The 19,304-nt window shown below is 32.5% G+C and overlaps 1 protein-coding gene across 1 annotated transcript in view; it reads left to right on the top strand.

Moving 5' to 3' along the window:
* Positions 1 to 63: 63 nt before the first annotated feature.
* Positions 64 to 19,304, top strand: part of LOC134711331 (purine nucleoside phosphorylase-like) — a 32,040-nt gene continuing 12,799 nt past the window's right edge. Inside the window, exon 1 of the mRNA XM_063571875.1 lies at positions 64 to 196. Coding sequence (XP_063427945.1) covers positions 168 to 196 — 29 coding nt within the window. The 5' untranslated portion in view covers positions 64 to 167. The remainder of the gene's footprint in view (positions 197 to 19,304) is intronic.

Below are 19,304 nucleotides of genomic sequence, written 5' to 3'. Positions count from 1 at the left end.
GGCTAAAAAACCTAATAAAATTCTTATATTATAAGCTAAAAGGTATAGGATTGGGTGGAATTATGCATTACGGGGACAATTCCAGCTGATCAATTAGATTTGAAGGAGAAAAAGGTCGAATTATTTCAGAAGGTCGTATTCAAAGTTTCACGCATTCCGAAGAAACGATGACCGATAGTGAACACACACAGGCAGGGTAAGTCTTTTATTCTTCCGCAGAGAGCATTGTTTTCTGTACAAGTAGGGTAAGACTTTTATTCTTCCACAGGGAGCAATGTTTTCTGTACATTTACATAAGAATTCTGACGGCTATATGTTTATTGATTAGTAAGCTTTGACATCCATTTGTCTTATAGTTCCGTTTATATTATCATCAAGTAATTACTTCTTGTCTATTTTGTCTCATTCAATAATTGTAATATGTTTACGTTCTGTAGCAATTTGTTCTGTTAATCTAATTTGATGATTAATAAAAGGAGAAAACACATGCAGTCATATACATTGTATATTGTAACATCAACTTCTCTATATATGAAAACATATCCATCTTTTAGCTTGGTTTGCGTTTTATTATTTGATTGCTTACACTTTTGACTTCAGACCTTTCCATTTATTCCATTCAGTTTGTAAAAAATTACCATCTAGATTACACAACTTACAGTTCGTACTTTACCTATTGCATACTACACTAAATGTCTCATAAGTATGAACAATCGGATAAACTCAGAGTCTGCTAAAACATTTATTCAGATAACATATACAGAGGAGGGCAAAATGATCGAATACAAGGTACAAAGTGTCATAAGAATAAATAGTAATTACTAATTATGTAACGTATAACTTCTATCACTTCTTGAATATCGAAAATAACTTAAGTTAATATCTTTCCGAATTGTACTGGTGTGTTTGCTAACAGGCAACATAACAATCCATGAAACATAGATATAATTTTCGCCTTATTCAGAATTTCATATATTTGGTAAACTCAAAAGGTAGTTGATGCCATGAACGTATGACTACCCGGAATCCTTTGGTTGCATTGCGCTCCATGGCAGCTAAAGCTGCGTGTGACTCTACAATTCGCATGTTTAATCATTCAACCTGATCTGAGTCAGCACTCCTGTGTTGACATGAATTATCAATGATATGGTCATAATTACAAATTAACAGTTTAAATAACTTAGAATTTTTGAAATACTAAATACTAAGGTTTTTCTACCTCAGGAATAGATTACCTTAGCTGTATTTGGTAAATCTTTTGGGAATTTTTGGTCCTCAATGCCCTTCAACTTCGTACTTTATTTTACATTTTTCGATTCGAGCGTATCTGATGAGTCTTTCGTAGACTTAACGAACGGTAGGCGCAAATATGAAATTTCAATCCTGGTATCAATGATGAGTGTATTTACAGGCTACTGGATCGATACCACTGCTGAAGTAGTTTTTATTCCCCGAGGGTATCAACAGCACAGTTGTCAGAACTTCTGTGTTGACATGAGTTATCATTGATATGGTCATAATTACAAATTTACTGTTTACAAAAGTTTGAATTTTTGAAATACAAGGGCTTTTCTACCTCAGGAATAGATTAGCATTTATCATTCGAGTCACTGGTGAGTCTTTTGTAGACGAAACGCACATCGGGCGTAAATATTAAATTTCAATCCTGGTATCTTTTTACCAAAAATAATTTTGAAACAGTAAAGAAGCAAGCGAGCTAGATTCGGCACATATCAACAAGTTTATAGTAAATATTATCGGTTATGAAAAAAAAAACTTAACTGAGGGATATAACCACTCAATTTAATGACTATCCCTTTTATGAGGGGTATTAGTACTTTTCTAGTGAAATATATCTTTCATAAAAAAAAATCAGACATACTTAAAAAGGTCACTGAAAGGGGCAAATATTTATATTATTGAAGAAAATGTTCCCACAGAATCTGGTCAGTATTATACATATGGTCAACATATGTTCAAAACTTTTTTTTTAAATAAATATTCACATGGACTTATATCTTGTTTTATATTGTAAAAAAGAAATCAGTCATTTCAAAATAAAGTACAAATTCGGATTCTGAACTTTTTGAAAAAAATTAAAAAAACCAATAGCATATTGATTTGTTGATATTTTTTTCAAAATATGCAATCTTACCAACACCTGAGAAAATTTTATTTTAAAATTCTGTGCCAGCTTGTGTCAGATTTTGTCCATCCTGTTACTTTTTTTTTTAACTGATAGCAAAAGTGATAATAGAAAAGAAAATATCCAATAAAAAGTGTGGCTCGCATTTGAATAGCAGTGTTCATTTGAAATCACATTTACATTTATCATTTATGGAGATTACCGAAAAAAATCTGCAGATGTTCGGTACGTTCAGGAAAATCATCACATTTCTTATTTTTCAAACACTCTTAAAAAAATATTGTAGAGACAATGGCATTGAAAATTTACTATTATGTCCCTTTTCAATTGTACTAACTGGAAACTTAGTCAATAGATCAGTTATGTTGATTGTAAAAATTATTTTGCACATTTTTTGGGGGGTAACAGGAACGAACAAAAGCAGTAACAGGGAGGACAAAGTGGTAACAGAAGAGACAAAACATAATTAAGGTCACAAAAATCAATAACAAAAAACTGGATTTTGAATTTCATAGGGATACGAACGGGAGATATAAGTATCGAAACATTATACACGAACCATGTACCATGTATCAACCCTGTCCGGGTCAAACAAACAAAACAAAACAAAAACAAATAGAAAAATTGGTATTGGTGTTTTTTGTTTTTTTTCGCTAAGTATGAAGTAAGATTTGGTTGCCGCAAGTCGTAAAAATCAGTACATAAGATGACATGCCTTTCTGTGAACTACCGCTTTTAAGACCAAGTTCAGCATGTTGGTTCTTATTTATTTATCATATTCTCTTCCTGAATATGCCTTTAAGTGTCCACTGGAGGCTAACCAATCACCAGAACAACCACCCATCGTACCGTCTGAGAGAAGGTTGAAGATGTAGGCGTAAAAAGCAAAACTAATTTCATATGTTATAAACAGGAAGACATGTCAAAGAACATAACAATACAACTGAACGAAAATTCAAATTATGTTTATCTTATTGCCAATGATTCTGATATACATGTAGCTAGTTTCTGACACAATTTAGCACTGAAGGATTGTCATTCTTGGATTTTTGGATCATCTCCATAAGTTCACGAAGAGGCTCTGATTTTATTTGAATTCGGAATGATAGCCAATATTCTGGAAGTTGTAGCAGTGTCTCTCAATTATTTTTGGCAAAGAAAAGCACGCAGGCGTCCCAAAAAAAGGGGGGGGGGTATGTCATAATAAAAATTAGAAAAATGAATAATACACACAGATTTGCCGCTGGTGAGCGTATTTATATTTGGAATGGCAAATATATCAATGACCTGTAACTTTAAGAAGGCAATAAATCAATGGGTAAAAATTCTTGTATCAATTAATGGGTCAATTTGCATCTTCTTATATCATCTCATTTAAGTATGATAGTGGTAGCTGTGAAATATATATGTGACGGAGAAGGGATTTTCACATTGTTATTTTATGAATAGGGCCGGGGGAGTTCAAACCACAACCGGAGGTATAATAATTATATACCCACATTTATATGTTGTGCAACCCTCCCCCTTTTTTTTGGAATAAAAGACATTCTTTTGTTTTTTATAAGTATTGCTGTCGTCAGCAAGATCTGTATCTCTACTTGCCGGTAACGAGAAAGTATCATGTCTCTAAGAAACCAGTACAAAAGTTGGCAAAATATGATGATAGTTTTACAACCCAAGCAAAACAAAATTACTCATCCAGGAACAAAATGAACCAAATTAGGTTCAGGTACTAAAGAAAGCATTTAAGTACAAATTGCAAAGCATTCAAAGAGTATTGAAAAGAAACAATGCGTATTCTATATGACACGCTTGAATAATAGCTGTACAGTAATATCGGCAACTGAATTCTAAAAAATAGTAAGTTGCACAATTAATAATTTTGTCCATCCTGTTACCCGTCAAGGTAGCTCTTGACTTGTTCTAGAAATACCTCAATACAAATGTACATTTTATGAATTAATGTACCGTACGGTAATACATATGTGTAACAATTTATTTGCGATAATGTAAGAGGCATTTTGAGTTATCTTACAAAGTATGTCTATCCTGTTACCATTTTTGTCCCGCCTGTTACCACTGTCTTTATAACAGGAATGACAGTAACAGGATGAAAAAATTAGTACATAACTTAAATTGGTTTTAAAATAGTCGCTCCCTAATAACTGATGTAGTGTTTTAATACTTCCGGCCCCTGCCTTAGTTACGATAACAAGCGTTTCATTAGTCTTATGCAATTAAAAATTATCTATCAACTGGTAACATTAAAGACATTATAAAAAGCGCTGCTGGATAACTCGGACTAAAACAAAGTCGGACTATAACAAAATCGGACTATAACTAACTCGGACTATAACAAACTCGGCCTACCATTATTCATATGCAGAAATATATTGAACCAACTCGGACTACGATTAGAAGATTGGTTTATAAGATTATAATGAATATTTTTGAAGAAAAAAAACTCGTATTTAGAAATGATTAATATTTGTTACATGAGTTGAATTAGATATGTTTAAATGAGGGTAAAAATAATTATCTTATATAGTCTACTTGAAGAAATATTATTGTGATTTATGATGTTTATTGACAAAAGAAATTTTAATGATTGGTGTGTGTTATTGTTTTTATTGTGTTTAATCCTTGGTGTTTATGATAAGTAAATAAACAAAGACAAATTTGATTGACAGTGAATGGCTTCTTAACAATTTCACTAATCTGTAATGGATTCAGCTATTGAAAAGTAATTATATTCAAATGGTCACATCAAACAGATACAATGATTTTAGAAAGGCAAGCCGAGGCAAACATTTATTATACATGTATCCAAAAATAGATTTGGAGTAAAATTGAAAAAAACAACAGATCCAGCAGGTGTACGCTCTTTGCAATGGTTTATTTTTATAAAATATTATTTTTTCAATGAAAAAAAATTCTTTGAGGTAATTTTTTAAGGCTACACTATTTACTTGTCCACATTGCATTTTTGTTTTGTATATATATAATATTTGGTTAATAGTATTATGAGATTTCTTATGTAGTTTTTTTCTGTTTTTTGCTAATATCCCAAATAAGATAATATTTGGTTAATAGTATTATGAGATTTCTTATGTAGTTTTTTTCTGTTTTTTGCTAATATCCCAAATAAGATAATATCTAAATTAAGTGGTAGTTTAATTTGAACTTTTGCAAATATCCATTTATTAAGTTCTTCCCAAACATCAAAAACTTTTGGACATGTCCAGAATATGTGTTCAATAGTTTCTATTGAGTCTGAACAGAAAGTGCATTTATTGTTTTGTGAGACTTTAATTTTGTAGAGAAATTTATTAGTTCCCAAAATTCTGTGATTAATCCTGTATTGGAGCCACTGTAATTTTGAGTTTTTAGTAATGTAAAATGGAAGTCTGTATATTTTATTCCAAATAATATTATGTCTATTTAGGATTAAAGACCACTTTTCCTGTGATGTGATATTGGTTATTTTCACCAATAAATCTACCAGGTATAAATCCGGTCTGGTCATTATTAAGGTAGCACAATACAAAGATTTTATAACTCCAACTCCCAAGTTTTAAAATGCTGTAACTTTCTTAATAATGCTTAAAAATTTATAAAAGTGGTAGTTTTGGATAGCTAACAGATTAATCTTTCAAATTAATGCAATGTTAGTATTATGCAACAATTAGATGTAACCAATTATAATGTTACCTGTGTTTTAAATATTTTTCACCAAATTTCGACTTTAAAATGAAATTAGCTTCTGCATAGGTATCCCTAGAGGATTGATTTTATTATATGTTGTTCCTATGGCCATTATCTACAAAAGGGTGTCTCAGATTTTAAAATGTGCTTGTGTTTTATATATGCCTCATATTTTTCGTAAGAAATATTATAGATTATTGAATGACGAAATTATTGTTATGTTTTAATTGTTTGTTGACACAAGATTTGTAATAATAACAAACAAAATAACTGAAGTTCAGTTATAGCCAATACAAGACAAAACACATTTAATTGGATATTTAGTTCCCAATTTCGTGTAATAATAGGTACTTGGGTGATTAGATAGGTGTCAACAGTACATGTGCAGTTGTTTGTTTAATTAATTTCCAATAACAACAACAACCAACATTACTTATATTCTTCTAGTAGTCCGAGTTTGGTATAGTCCGAGTTTGTTATAGTCCGATTTTGGGAGGCCGAGTTTGTTATAGTCCGATTTTGTTATAGTCCGAGTTTGTTATAGGCCGAGATATCATGCATAAAAAGGTACGCATACATCAATACCAACCGATCTTTGGATTCTGATGACCAAAATCTTTCCACATAAAAATTTTTACCGTGTCGTTACGTCCTGTATCCACGCCTACGACGTCATCATAAAAAAACGCCGTTATTTGAGGGAGAATCTAGTTTTTTTTCGTAAACAAATAAATAGTAACAGGAAGGACAAATATTGATGAACAGACATTCCAATGACTGTGGAATAAAATTTGTCATGATTCGAAACATGGAAAGTTGTTTATTTTCAATTATGATGTTACTAAATGAAGAAAAATCATTCTGTTTACCTTTAAAGACAGTTTTATGTACAGATAATTTGAATGCAAATGTTATTTATCAAAAATGAACGCATGGAAATTGGCGAATTTTCATACTTCAACGAATATGAAAAAAAAAAGAAACTTTTTGCACACTCAGTTATATTTGCATGTACTATCTTGCACAATATGTAAACTCTTATGTTAAATTAAAAAAATATGTCAAACTTACAAATAAAACAGACAATAGACAATAACCGAAAAATGTACATTTTTTTTTAAATGACTGAAATAAGTGGACCTATGGCAAGCCGTTGTGGAATTTATTCCCTATTTATTAATATTAAAAAATCATTTATTAATATTAGATATTATTTTTTAATATTAATAAATCGAATATTTAATATTAATAAATATTTTTTAATATTAAAAAATAGTCATTTTTTAATATTAATAAATAGGTTTTATTTTCTAATATTAAAAAATCATTTTTTAATATTAAATATTCGATTTATTAATATTAAAAAATAATATTTAATATTAAAAAATAGATCCTATTTATTAATATTAAATATTCATTTTTTAATATTTATAAATCATTTTTTAATATTAAAAAATCATTTTCTAATATTAATAAATGGTCTTATTTTTTAATATTAAAAAATGAATATTTAATATTAAATATTCAGGTTGATTTTTTAATATTAAAAAATCATTTTCTAATATTAATAAATACGCCACCTATATATGAGAGTTGTTTGAGCGCTTTTATTTACGATGATCATACCTTACTGCAAGCATGTAGCTGAACTAGATCGGTGGAAAATATGAATAACAAAAACATCTACGAAACACCTGCTTTATCCGACAATCAGCCAATTATTGTAAAAATAACAAGTTGAAAAAAAAAGTTTTTTTCTTTCTTAAATGTACAAATAAAGTCTCTTGTTACTCCAACTCCATATTGAGCAAAGATCAGCAAACGGTAATGAGAATATTTTTGTTTCTGCCGTGACCACTTCGCGGTCTGCGTTTAAACTATGTAGATTTCTTTGAAAAATGTTAAGAATCAGAGACTTGGATTTAAAAAATAAACTTTAAAGCCTCAGTTGTTAATTGAAGAATATAAACAATTGATGTACATTGTCGGAAATACTAAATGTATGTGTACTCGCTGAGAAAGAAGAGAAAACCACGGCTAGAGTAGCTATTCGTTCTGTTTCTAAATCTTCCCGGAACAAAAATGTGTGATTTTAACAGGTAAATGATTATGTAATTTCAGGTGACCAAATTATCAAAGTTTTACTTGTGATATATGACTGACTTTTAATTTCTATAACAACTGCCCCCAATAAATGTTGACATAACCATAATAACAGGAAAAAGGCAATAAAAGTTATTTTCATGACTGTTCAAACTTGACAATTATAATTTAATTCGTGCACGAAAAAGAAATTTTGAAAGATTTATATTCTTATACGGTTGTTGTTTTATCTTTTTCTCTAATATTTTATTCTGATAATAACCTTTTTAATTGAAAACTTGCAAGACACAATCCAGTGATAAGAAAACTGTTTCGTTTGATTAGATTAAAGAAGGTACATATCTTTTTAGACACTAATTTTTTTATACGGAAATCTATAAAACATTTTGTTTATTATATTTAATGAAATTTCTGTTGAAAATATTACTAAACATGAACATATCAATAAAAGCTGTCCATTTCATAGACATAAATGGTAAACAATAAAAGAATGTAGGACAGAGAGTGACAGGACAAAAAGTCACAGGACAAAAAGTCACAGTTCATTTTTTTCTGATTATTTTCTTTAAAGAAAAACAGCTTATTTCTACAAAAATATTTTTGAATTTTTCTTGAACTATTGTATATATACCAACTCATTGGCACTCACACCGCATCTCCCTTTGTCTATTTGTAAACAAAAATTATCAAAAATATATCAAAGATAATCAAATAATTGTTAAAAAAACAAAATGATAAAGTGGCTTGGAACTTAAATGGCTTCATGGTGCCAAGAGATATATCTTTTGCATTATTAAAATTAAATAAATCTTGATTTTTCAAGTATAATGACACATTTCTTAAACTTTAATTTGAATATATGTATTAAAAAGTAAATATTTCAAGATATTTCTCTTATATATTCAAACAATTGTCAACAAATTATTTGTGACTTTTTGTCCTACCAAATTTGTGACTTTATGTTCTGTGACTTTTTGTCCTGTGACTTTTTGTCCTGTGACTTTCTGTCCGTTTACCAGGTCATAGGAAATAATCTTTCTACAATAATTAATAGCTCTTCAAAATAGTCGAAGAACACTTAGAAAAGAAAGTTCAGTGAAAATGGACTTCATACTAAACTCCAAAACATATAAATGAAATAAAATTTAATTTTTTTTTAAAAAAACCACCATACACGACTCAGTAACAAATGCCAGAGGTTCCTTATTTAGGACAGACACACAAATGCCATGGGGTTAATCGGTATAGGAAGATATGGTATGGATGCCAATGAGACACCTCTCCATCCAAATAACAATTTATAAAAGTAAAGAATTATAGGTCAAGGTACTGCGTTCAACACAGAGCCTTGGCTCACACCAAACAACAAACTATAAAGCATAATTAAGGGCCCCACAATTACAAGTGTAAAACTATCCAAACGGGAAAACCAACGGTCTAATCTATATTTAAAAAAACGAGAGACGAGAAACATGTATAAATTACATAAACAAACAGCAGCTACTGTACATCAGATTCCTGACTTAGGACAGGTGCAAACATTTGCAGCGGGATTACACGTTTTAATGGTACCAAACCTTCTCCCTTTTACTGAGACAATAGTATAACATCACAACATAGAAAAACATATGATCAATTGGGAGGCTTAACTCAATCAAAATACGTAGATTAATTTAACACACTATGAACAAATAAATTTGAGATGCGATACCTGAATGTATTGTGAGATCTGATATCAACCCTTCCCTATACCTCAAGCCAATGTAGAATAAAGAAATGTATGAAAAATATACAAGTTTTCTAAGTCTAGACCACACAAGCGGTGACCAAAGACATCGGTCATCGTTTATTGATGTAAAAAAAGAGAAACAGAAACCATTTCATCCTAAATTTTATCAGAGGGTATAAAATAAGCCGAGAGTTTTTTTATAATACATTCTGCAAGGCCATACATTTCACGGCATGATGATACACTTTTATTACAATTACGTATCGGAACTATCTAGACTGCAACAGCTATATTTCAATTTCATCAAACAGCCCAACGAAACATCTACTAGTACCCAAAAGACAGCTGTGCAGTCCGTTTTTACTACACCTTTTTTATTGCACCATATGCTCTTATTGTTCCTCATAGCAATTTATGATTTGTAAAGTAAGAAATTACCAATGAGACAGATTCAGATTCAGATTCAATATTTTATTATAGTCTCACAACATACAAACATAAAATGAGATTCACATACATAGATTTAAAACATTAAAACATTTGCATTGCATGCACCAATCTTAAAAATATTTACGAGAGACTTTTAAGATATACTATATACATATAAACATATTTTTACACATTTATAATTTAATATGAATATATGTATTAATAAACAAACATTCAACAAGAACCTACTATACCAATAGGATATCCAACAAGTACCTGTCATACTGTAGGACATTAAACAAGAACCTTCTATACCAATAGGATATCCAACAAGTACCTGTCATACTGTAGGACATTCAACAAGAACCTTCTATACCAATATGACATTCAACAAGAACCTGTCATACTGTAGGACATTCAACAAGAACCTACTATACTGTAGGACAATCAACAAGTACCTTTCATACTGTAGGACTTTCAAAAAGAACCTACTATACCAATAGGATATCCAACAAGTACCTCTCATACTGTAGGACATCCAACAAGTACCTATTATACTGAAGGACATTCAACAAGAACCTACTATACCAATATGATATCCAACAAGTACCTGTCATACTGTATGACATTCAACAAGAACCTACTATACCAATAGGAAATTAAACAAGAACCTGTCATACTATAGGACATTCAACAAGTACCTATCATACTGTTGGACATTCAACAAGAACCTACTATACCATTAGGACATTCAACAAGTACCAAACATACTGTAGGACATTCAACAAGAACCTACTATAATGTAGGACATTCAACAAGAATATTCTATACCAATATAATAACCAACAAGTACCTGTCATACTGTATGACATTCAACAAGAACCTTCTATACCAATAGGACATTCAACAAGAACCAGTCATACTGTAGGACATACAAAAAGTACCTATCGTACTGTAGGACATTAAATACGAACCTACTATACCAATAGGATATACAACAAGTACCAGTCATACTGTAGGACATTCAACAAGTACCTGTCATACTGTAGGACATTCAACAAGTACCTATCGTACTGTAGGACATTAAATACGAAACTACTATACCAATAGGATATACAACAAGTACCTGTCATACTGTAGGACATCCAACAAGTACCTGTCATACTGTAGGACATTCAACAAGAACCTACTATACCGATACGACATTCAACAAGAACCTGTCATACTGTAGGACATTCAACAAGTACCTATCGTACTGTAGGACATTAAATACGAACCTACTATACCAATAGGATATCCAACAAAGTACCTGTCATACTGTAGGACATTCAACAAGAACCTACTATACCAATAGGACATTCAACAAGAACCTGTCATAATGTAGGACATTCAACAAGAACCTACTATACTGTAGGACAATCAACAAGTACCTTTCATACTGTAGGACTTTCAACAAGAACCTTCTATACCAATAGGACATCCAACAAGTACCTATTATACTGCAGGACATTCAACAAGAACCTACTATACCAATAGGATATCCAACAAGAACCTGTCATACTGTATGACATTCAACAAGAACCTACTATACCAATAGGACATTCAACAAGAACCTGTCATACTGTAGGACATTCAACAAGAACCTACTATACTGTAGGACAATCAACAAGAACCTACTATACCATAAGAACATTCAACAAGTACCGAACATACTGTAGGACATTTAACAAGAACCTATTATACTGAAGGACATTCAACAAGAACCTACTATACCAATAGGATATCCAACAAGTACCTTTCATACTGTAGGACTTTCAACAAGAACCTTTTATACCAATAGGATATCCAACAATTACCTCCCATACTGTAGGACATTCAACAAGTACCTATCATACTGTTGGACATTCAACAAGAACCTTCTATACCATTAGGACATTCAACAAGTACCGAACATACTGTAGGATATTCAACAAGAACCTACTATAATGTAGGACATTCAACAAGAACATTCTATACCAATATAATAACCAACAAGTACCTGTCATACTGTATGACATTCAACAAGAAGCTACTTTACCAATAGGATATTCAACAAGAACCAGTCATAGTGTAGGACATACAAAAAGTACCTATCGTACTGTAAGACATTAAATACTAACCTACTATACCAATAGGACATTCAAGAAGAACCTGTCATACTGTAGGACATTCAACAAGTACCAATCATACTGTAGGACATTCACCAAGAACCTACTATACCAATAGGATATCCAATAAGTACCTGTCATACTGTAGGACATTCAACAAGAACCTACTACACCAATATGACATTCAACAAGTAACTGTCATACTGAAGGGCAATCAACAAGAACCTACTATACCAATAGATATCCAAAAAGTACCTGTCATACTGTAGGACATTCAACAAGAACCTTCTATACCAATAGGACATTCAACAAGAACCTGTCATACTGTAGGACATTCAACAAGAACCTACTATACTGTAGGACAATCAACAAGTACCTTTCGTACTGTAGGACTTACAACAAGAACCTTCTATACCAGTAGGACATTCAACAAGAACCTCTCATACTGTAGGACATCCATCAAGTACCTATTATACTGAAGGACATTCAACAAGAACTTACTATACCAATAGGATATCCAACAAGAACCTGTCATACTGTATGACATTCAACAAGAACCTACTATACCAATAGGACATTCAACAAGAACCTGTCATACTGTAGGACATTCAACAAGAACCTACTATACTGTAGGACAATCAACAAGAACCTACTATACCATTAGGACATTCAACAAGTACCGAACATACTATAGGACATTCAACAAGAACCTATTATACTGAAGGACATTCAACAAGAACCTACTATACCAATAGGATATCCAACAAGTACCTTTCATACTGTAGGACTTTCAACAAGAACCTTCTATACCAATAGGATATCAAACAATTACCTCTCATACTGTAGGACATTCAACAAGTACCTATCATACTGTTGGACATTCAACAAGAACCTTCTATACCATTAGGATATCCAACAAGTACCTTTCATACTGTAGGACTTTCAACAAGAACCTTTTATACCAATAGGATATCCAACAATTACCTCCCATACTGTAGGACATTCAACAAGTACCTATCATACTGTTGGACATTCAACAAGAACCTTCTATACCATTAGGACATTCAACAAGTACCGAACATACTGTAGGACATTCAACAAGAACCTACTATAATGTAGGACATTCAACAAGAACATTTTATACCAATATAATAACCAACAAGTACCTGTCATACTGTATGACATTCAACAAGAAGCTACTTTACCAATAGGACATTCAACAAGAACCAGTCATAGTGTAGGACATACAAAAAGTACCTATCGTACTATAGGACATTAAATACGAACCTACTATACCAATAGGACATTCAAGAAGAACCTGTCATACTGTAGGACATTCAACAAGTACCTATCATACTGTAGGACATTCAACAAGAACCTACTATACCAATAGGATATCCAATAAGTACCTGTCATACTGTAGGACATTCAACAAGAACCTACTACACCAATATGACATTCAACAAGTAACTGTCATACTGAGGGGCAATCAACAAGAACCTACTATACCAATAGATATCCAAAAAGTACCTGTCATACTGTAGGACATTCAACAAGAACCTTCTATACCAATAGGACATTCAACAAGTACCGAACATACTGTAGGACATTCAACAAGAACCTATTATACTGAAGGACATTCAACAAGAACCTACTATACCAATAGGATCTCCAACAAGTACCTTTCATACTGTAGGACTTTCAACAAGAACCTTCTATACCAATAGGACATTCAACAAGAACCTCTCATACTGTAGGACATCCATCAAGTACCTATTATACTGAAGGACATTCAACAAGAACCTACTATACCAATAGGATATCCAACAAGAACCTATTATACTGAAGGACATTCAACAAGAACCTACTATACCAATAGGATATCCAACAAGAACATATTATACTGAAGGACATTCAACAAGAACCTACTATGCCAATAGGATATCCAACAAGTACCTTTCATACTGTAGGACATTCAACAAGTACCTATCATACTGTTGGACATTCAACAAGAACCTTCTATACCATTAGGACATTCAACAAGTACCGAACATACTTTAGGACATTCAACAAGAACCTACTATAATGTAGGACATTCAACAACAACATTCTATACCAATATAATAACCAACAAGTACCTGTCATACTGTAGGACATTCAACAAGTACCTATCATACTGTTGGACATTCAACAAGAACCTTCTATACCATTAGGACATTCAACAAGTACCGAACATACTTTAGGACATTCAACAAGAACCAACTATAATGTAGGACATTCAACAACAACATTCTATACCAATATAATAACCAACAAGTACCTGTCATACTGTATGACATTCAACAAGAATCTACTATACCAATAGGACATTCAACAAGAACCAGTCATAGTGTAGGAAATACAACAAGAACCTACTATACTGTAGGACAATCAACAAGAACCTACTATACCATTAGGACATTCAACAAGTACCGAACATACTATAGGACATTCAACAAGAACCTATTATACTGAAGGACATTAAATACGAACCTACTATACCAATAGGATATCCAACAAGTACCTTTCATACTGTAGGACTTTCAACAAGTACCTGTCATACTGTAGGACATTCAACGAGTAACTGTCATACTGAGGGGCAATCAACAAGAACCTACTATACCAATAGATATCCAAAAAGTACCTGTCATACTGTAGGACATTCAACAAGAACCTTCTATACCAATAGGACATTCAACAAGTACCGAACATACTGTAGGACATTCAACAAGAACCTATTATACTGAAGGACATTCAACAAGAACCTACTATACCAATAGGATCTCCAACAAGTACCTTTCATACTGTAGGACTTTCAACAAGAACCTTCTATACCAATAGGACATTCAACAAGAACCTCTCATACTGTAGGACATCCATCAAGTACCTATTATACTGAAGGACATTCAACAAGAACCTACTATACCAATAGGATATCCAACAAGAACCTATTATACTGAAGGACATTCAACAAGAACCTACTATACCAATAGGATATCCAACAAGAACATATTATACTGAAGGACATTCAACAAGAACCTACTATGCCAATAGGATATCCAACAAGTACCTTTCATACTGTAGGACATTCAACAAGTACCTATCATACTGTTGGACATTCAACAAGAACCTTCTATACCATTAGGACATTCAACAAGTACCGAACATACTTTAGGACATTCAACAAGAACCTACTATAATGTAGGACATTCAACAACAACATTCTATACCAATATAATAACCAACAAGTACCTGTCATACTGTATGACATTCAACAAGAATCTACTATACCAATAGGACATTCAACAAGAACCAGTCATAGTGTAGGAAATACAACAAGAACCTACTATACTGTAGGACAATCAACAAGAACCTACTATACCATTAGGACATTCAACAAGTACCGAACATACTATAGGACATTCAACAAGAACCTATTATACTGAAGGACATTAAATACGAACCTACTATACCAATAGAACATTCAAGAAGAACCTGTCATACTTTAGGACATTCAACAAGTACCTGTCATACTGTAGGACATTCAACAAGAACCTACTACACCAATATGACATTCAACAAGTAACTGTCATACTGAAGGGCAATCAACAAGAACCGACTATACCAATAGATATCCAACAAGTACCTGTCATACTGTAGGACATTAAACAAGAATCTTCTATACCAATAGGACATTCAACAAGAACCTCTTATACTGTAGGACATCCATCAAGTACCTATTATACTGAAGGACATTCAACAAGAACCTACTATACCAATAGGATATCCAACAAGTACCTGTCATACTGTATGACATTCAACAAGAACCTACTATACCAATAGGACATTCAACAAGAAACTGTCATACTATAGGACATTCAACAAGAACCTACTATACTGTAGGACAATCAACAAGTACCTTTCATACTGTAGGACTTTCAACAAGAACCTTCTATACCAATAGGATATCCAACAATTACCTCTCATACTGTAGGACATCCAACAAGTACCTATTATACTGTAGGACATTCAACAAGAACCTACTATACCAATATGACATTCAACAAGAACCTGTCATACTGTAGGACTTTCAACAAGTAGCTATTATACTGTAGGACATTCAACAGGAACATACTATACCAATAGGATATCCAACAAGTACCTTTCATACTGTAGGACTTTCAACAAGAACCTTCTATACCAATAGGATATCCAACAATTACCTCTCATACTGTGGGACATTCAACAAGTACCTATCATACTGTTGGACATTCAACAAGAACCTTCTATACCATTAGGACATTCAACAAGTACCGAACATACTGTAGGACATTCAACAAGAACCTACTATAATGTAGGACATTCAACAAGAACATTCTATACCAATATAATAACCAACAAGTACCTGTCATACTGTATGACATTCAACAAGAACCTACTATACCAATAGGACATTCAACAAGTACCTGTCATACTGTTGGACATTCAACAAGAACCTACTATACCATTAGGACATTCAACAAGTACCGAACATTCTGTAGGACATTCAACAAGAACCTACTATAATGTAGGACATTCAACAAGAACATTCTATACCAATAGGATATCCAACAAGTACATACTGTAGGACATTCAACAAGTACCTATCATACTGTATGATATTCAACAAGGACTTACTATACCATTAGGACATTCAACAAGTACCTGCTATACCTATAGGACATTCAACAAACACCTGATATAACTAGATGAAATTCAACAAGTACCTACTACGATATTTTGTCATGAAATAAGCAAATTATACATAGTATTAGAAATGAATTGTTTCTGTACCCTGATTGGCCTCTAATTCCTAAACAGTTAGGGCCATAACCGCCAAAATGCATCCCAACCTTCCTTTTCCGGTATGGAACCTTATGGTACAATTTCAGAAAGATCTATACACTTACACACAAGTTAGTGTCTGGAAACTCAAAAAATGCTTATTTGGACCGCTTTTTAGGTCCTTTTAAAATTCTTAAACTTGTGACCATAACCCCCAAAATCAATCACAACCTTCTTTTTGTGGTTTCATAGAGATCCATTTACTTAAACTAAAATTATTGTCTGGAAACTAAGTGTCTTCGGACGACGCAAACGACGACGACGTGATACCACAATACGACTGCAATTTTTTTTTTGCGGTCGTATACAAATTATTGTTACATTGAAGTGCATTAATGTAACAATAACGCAATGTAACATGGTAGCCGTAGACCTATAAAATATGTTACATTTGTAATTATTCAGATCCCTACCCAACCATTTATTACGGCAAATACTAGTAGTCTCCACAGGGGCGGATCCAGGACCTCGATGTCTGGGGGGGCACCATGATTTTTTTTTTAGAGATACAATGTATATATATATGCGAATGTGAATGGTTGTTAGGTTTGCTTTGGATTTGTTTGTTTGTTGTTGGGTTTGTTTTTTGGTGTTTTTTTTTTCTTTGGGGGGGGGGGGGGGGGGTCAAATCATCATATTTCTATGTTGTGTTATTTTTTACATTTATACTTTATTCTTTATTTCCTGCCAATTGATCATTATCATATTCGAGCTTAACATTCATCAAATATTTGCCACTGGATGTCAGTTAACATTCATGCAACATATATTTCATCAGCTCTATATTCTTTTATCTTTATCTTTTAGGAATCGCTTCCAGACTAACATTTTGCACATTATTCAAATATCTGTAAAACACCTTCATATCCTTATAAATGGGGAATTGTGCATAGCCTCATACATGTACACGGTAATGGAAACAAGAAAAATAAAAACAAATATAACTGCATGCATGGACTTTTAGAGAAATGTATAAGTCCTAGATTCTGTTACAAAGTAAATTTTTAACAAAAATCAAATAGCTTTATTAATGATTATTTATTAAGAGATGTCAATTCATTTTCCTTGACCTGGAAAGAATTAGGGAAAAGGGGGGGGGGGGGAGTAGAACAAACTGTTGATTTCCCTTGAAAATAAGAGGGGACTAAAATATGACATCCGTTTAATAAACATATCTTGTAACTTATCAAAAAATAAATAGTTTAATTTGTTGCTGAATAAATTCACTAAAAGACAGTTTTGAAAAAAAACGTACATTTATAGGAAATGTTATTGTGAGTACTGTATTTTGGAATGAAGAGATAACCAAAAATAGATGTAAACAACATTATCGACATTAAACATATATTAATACTTCAAATACACAAATCAGAAGTTTCACCAGGTAATCGATCTTAATCGGTATTGTATGCAAATTTGTACTATCCCAATCAACATGTAAATGTGTTTTACATAAAAGCTTTTGCATTGAGAAATTACACACAGGTGTCAATATTTACACACCCACCGATAAGTTGTCATAAATCACGCATGTGGACGCTGGTATTAATTAACGGTCAGTTTAAGAAGTCTTATCAAGCTGTGACAATTTCCGCACTTGATAAGAAGTTTCAGTAGCAATATAATTATGTTAGAAATTTTTTTTGGTGACCTGAACTGGGGGGGGGGGGGGGGGGGCACGTGCCCCTTGTGCCCCCCGGTAAATCCGCCACTGCTCCAATGTAACAATAATGTTTTTGTAATTAAGATGTAGCCAGTGCAATAAAAATATCTACAATATGTGTTGTCCAGTGCGGGTAGCTGACTATGCAGTATGGGCTTTGCTCATTGTTGAAAGCCATACGGTGACCTATAGTTGTTACTTCCTGTGTCATTTGGTCTCTTGTGGCGAGTTGTCTCATTGGCAATTACACCACATCTTCTATTTTACAATTATGGAGAGTTGTCTCATTGGTTATCATACAACATTTTCTTTATTAATATAAGCCCTTTATTAAGCAGCATAACTTATACAGTATTTTCACATCTTTTTCTTTCTGATTGTGAATAATTAATATACGTCAATTGAAAGTACATGTATATTGACGAGCTTGACCCTGGCTACACAAACACATACTAATGA

This window comes from Mytilus trossulus, chromosome 3 (genome assembly GCF_036588685.1).
Source record: "Mytilus trossulus isolate FHL-02 chromosome 3, PNRI_Mtr1.1.1.hap1, whole genome shotgun sequence".
NCBI classification, from domain to species: domain Eukaryota; kingdom Metazoa; phylum Mollusca; class Bivalvia; order Mytilida; family Mytilidae; genus Mytilus; species Mytilus trossulus.
Note: the sequence above shows the minus strand (reverse complement) of the source record. Positions and strands in the feature narration are given on the sequence as shown.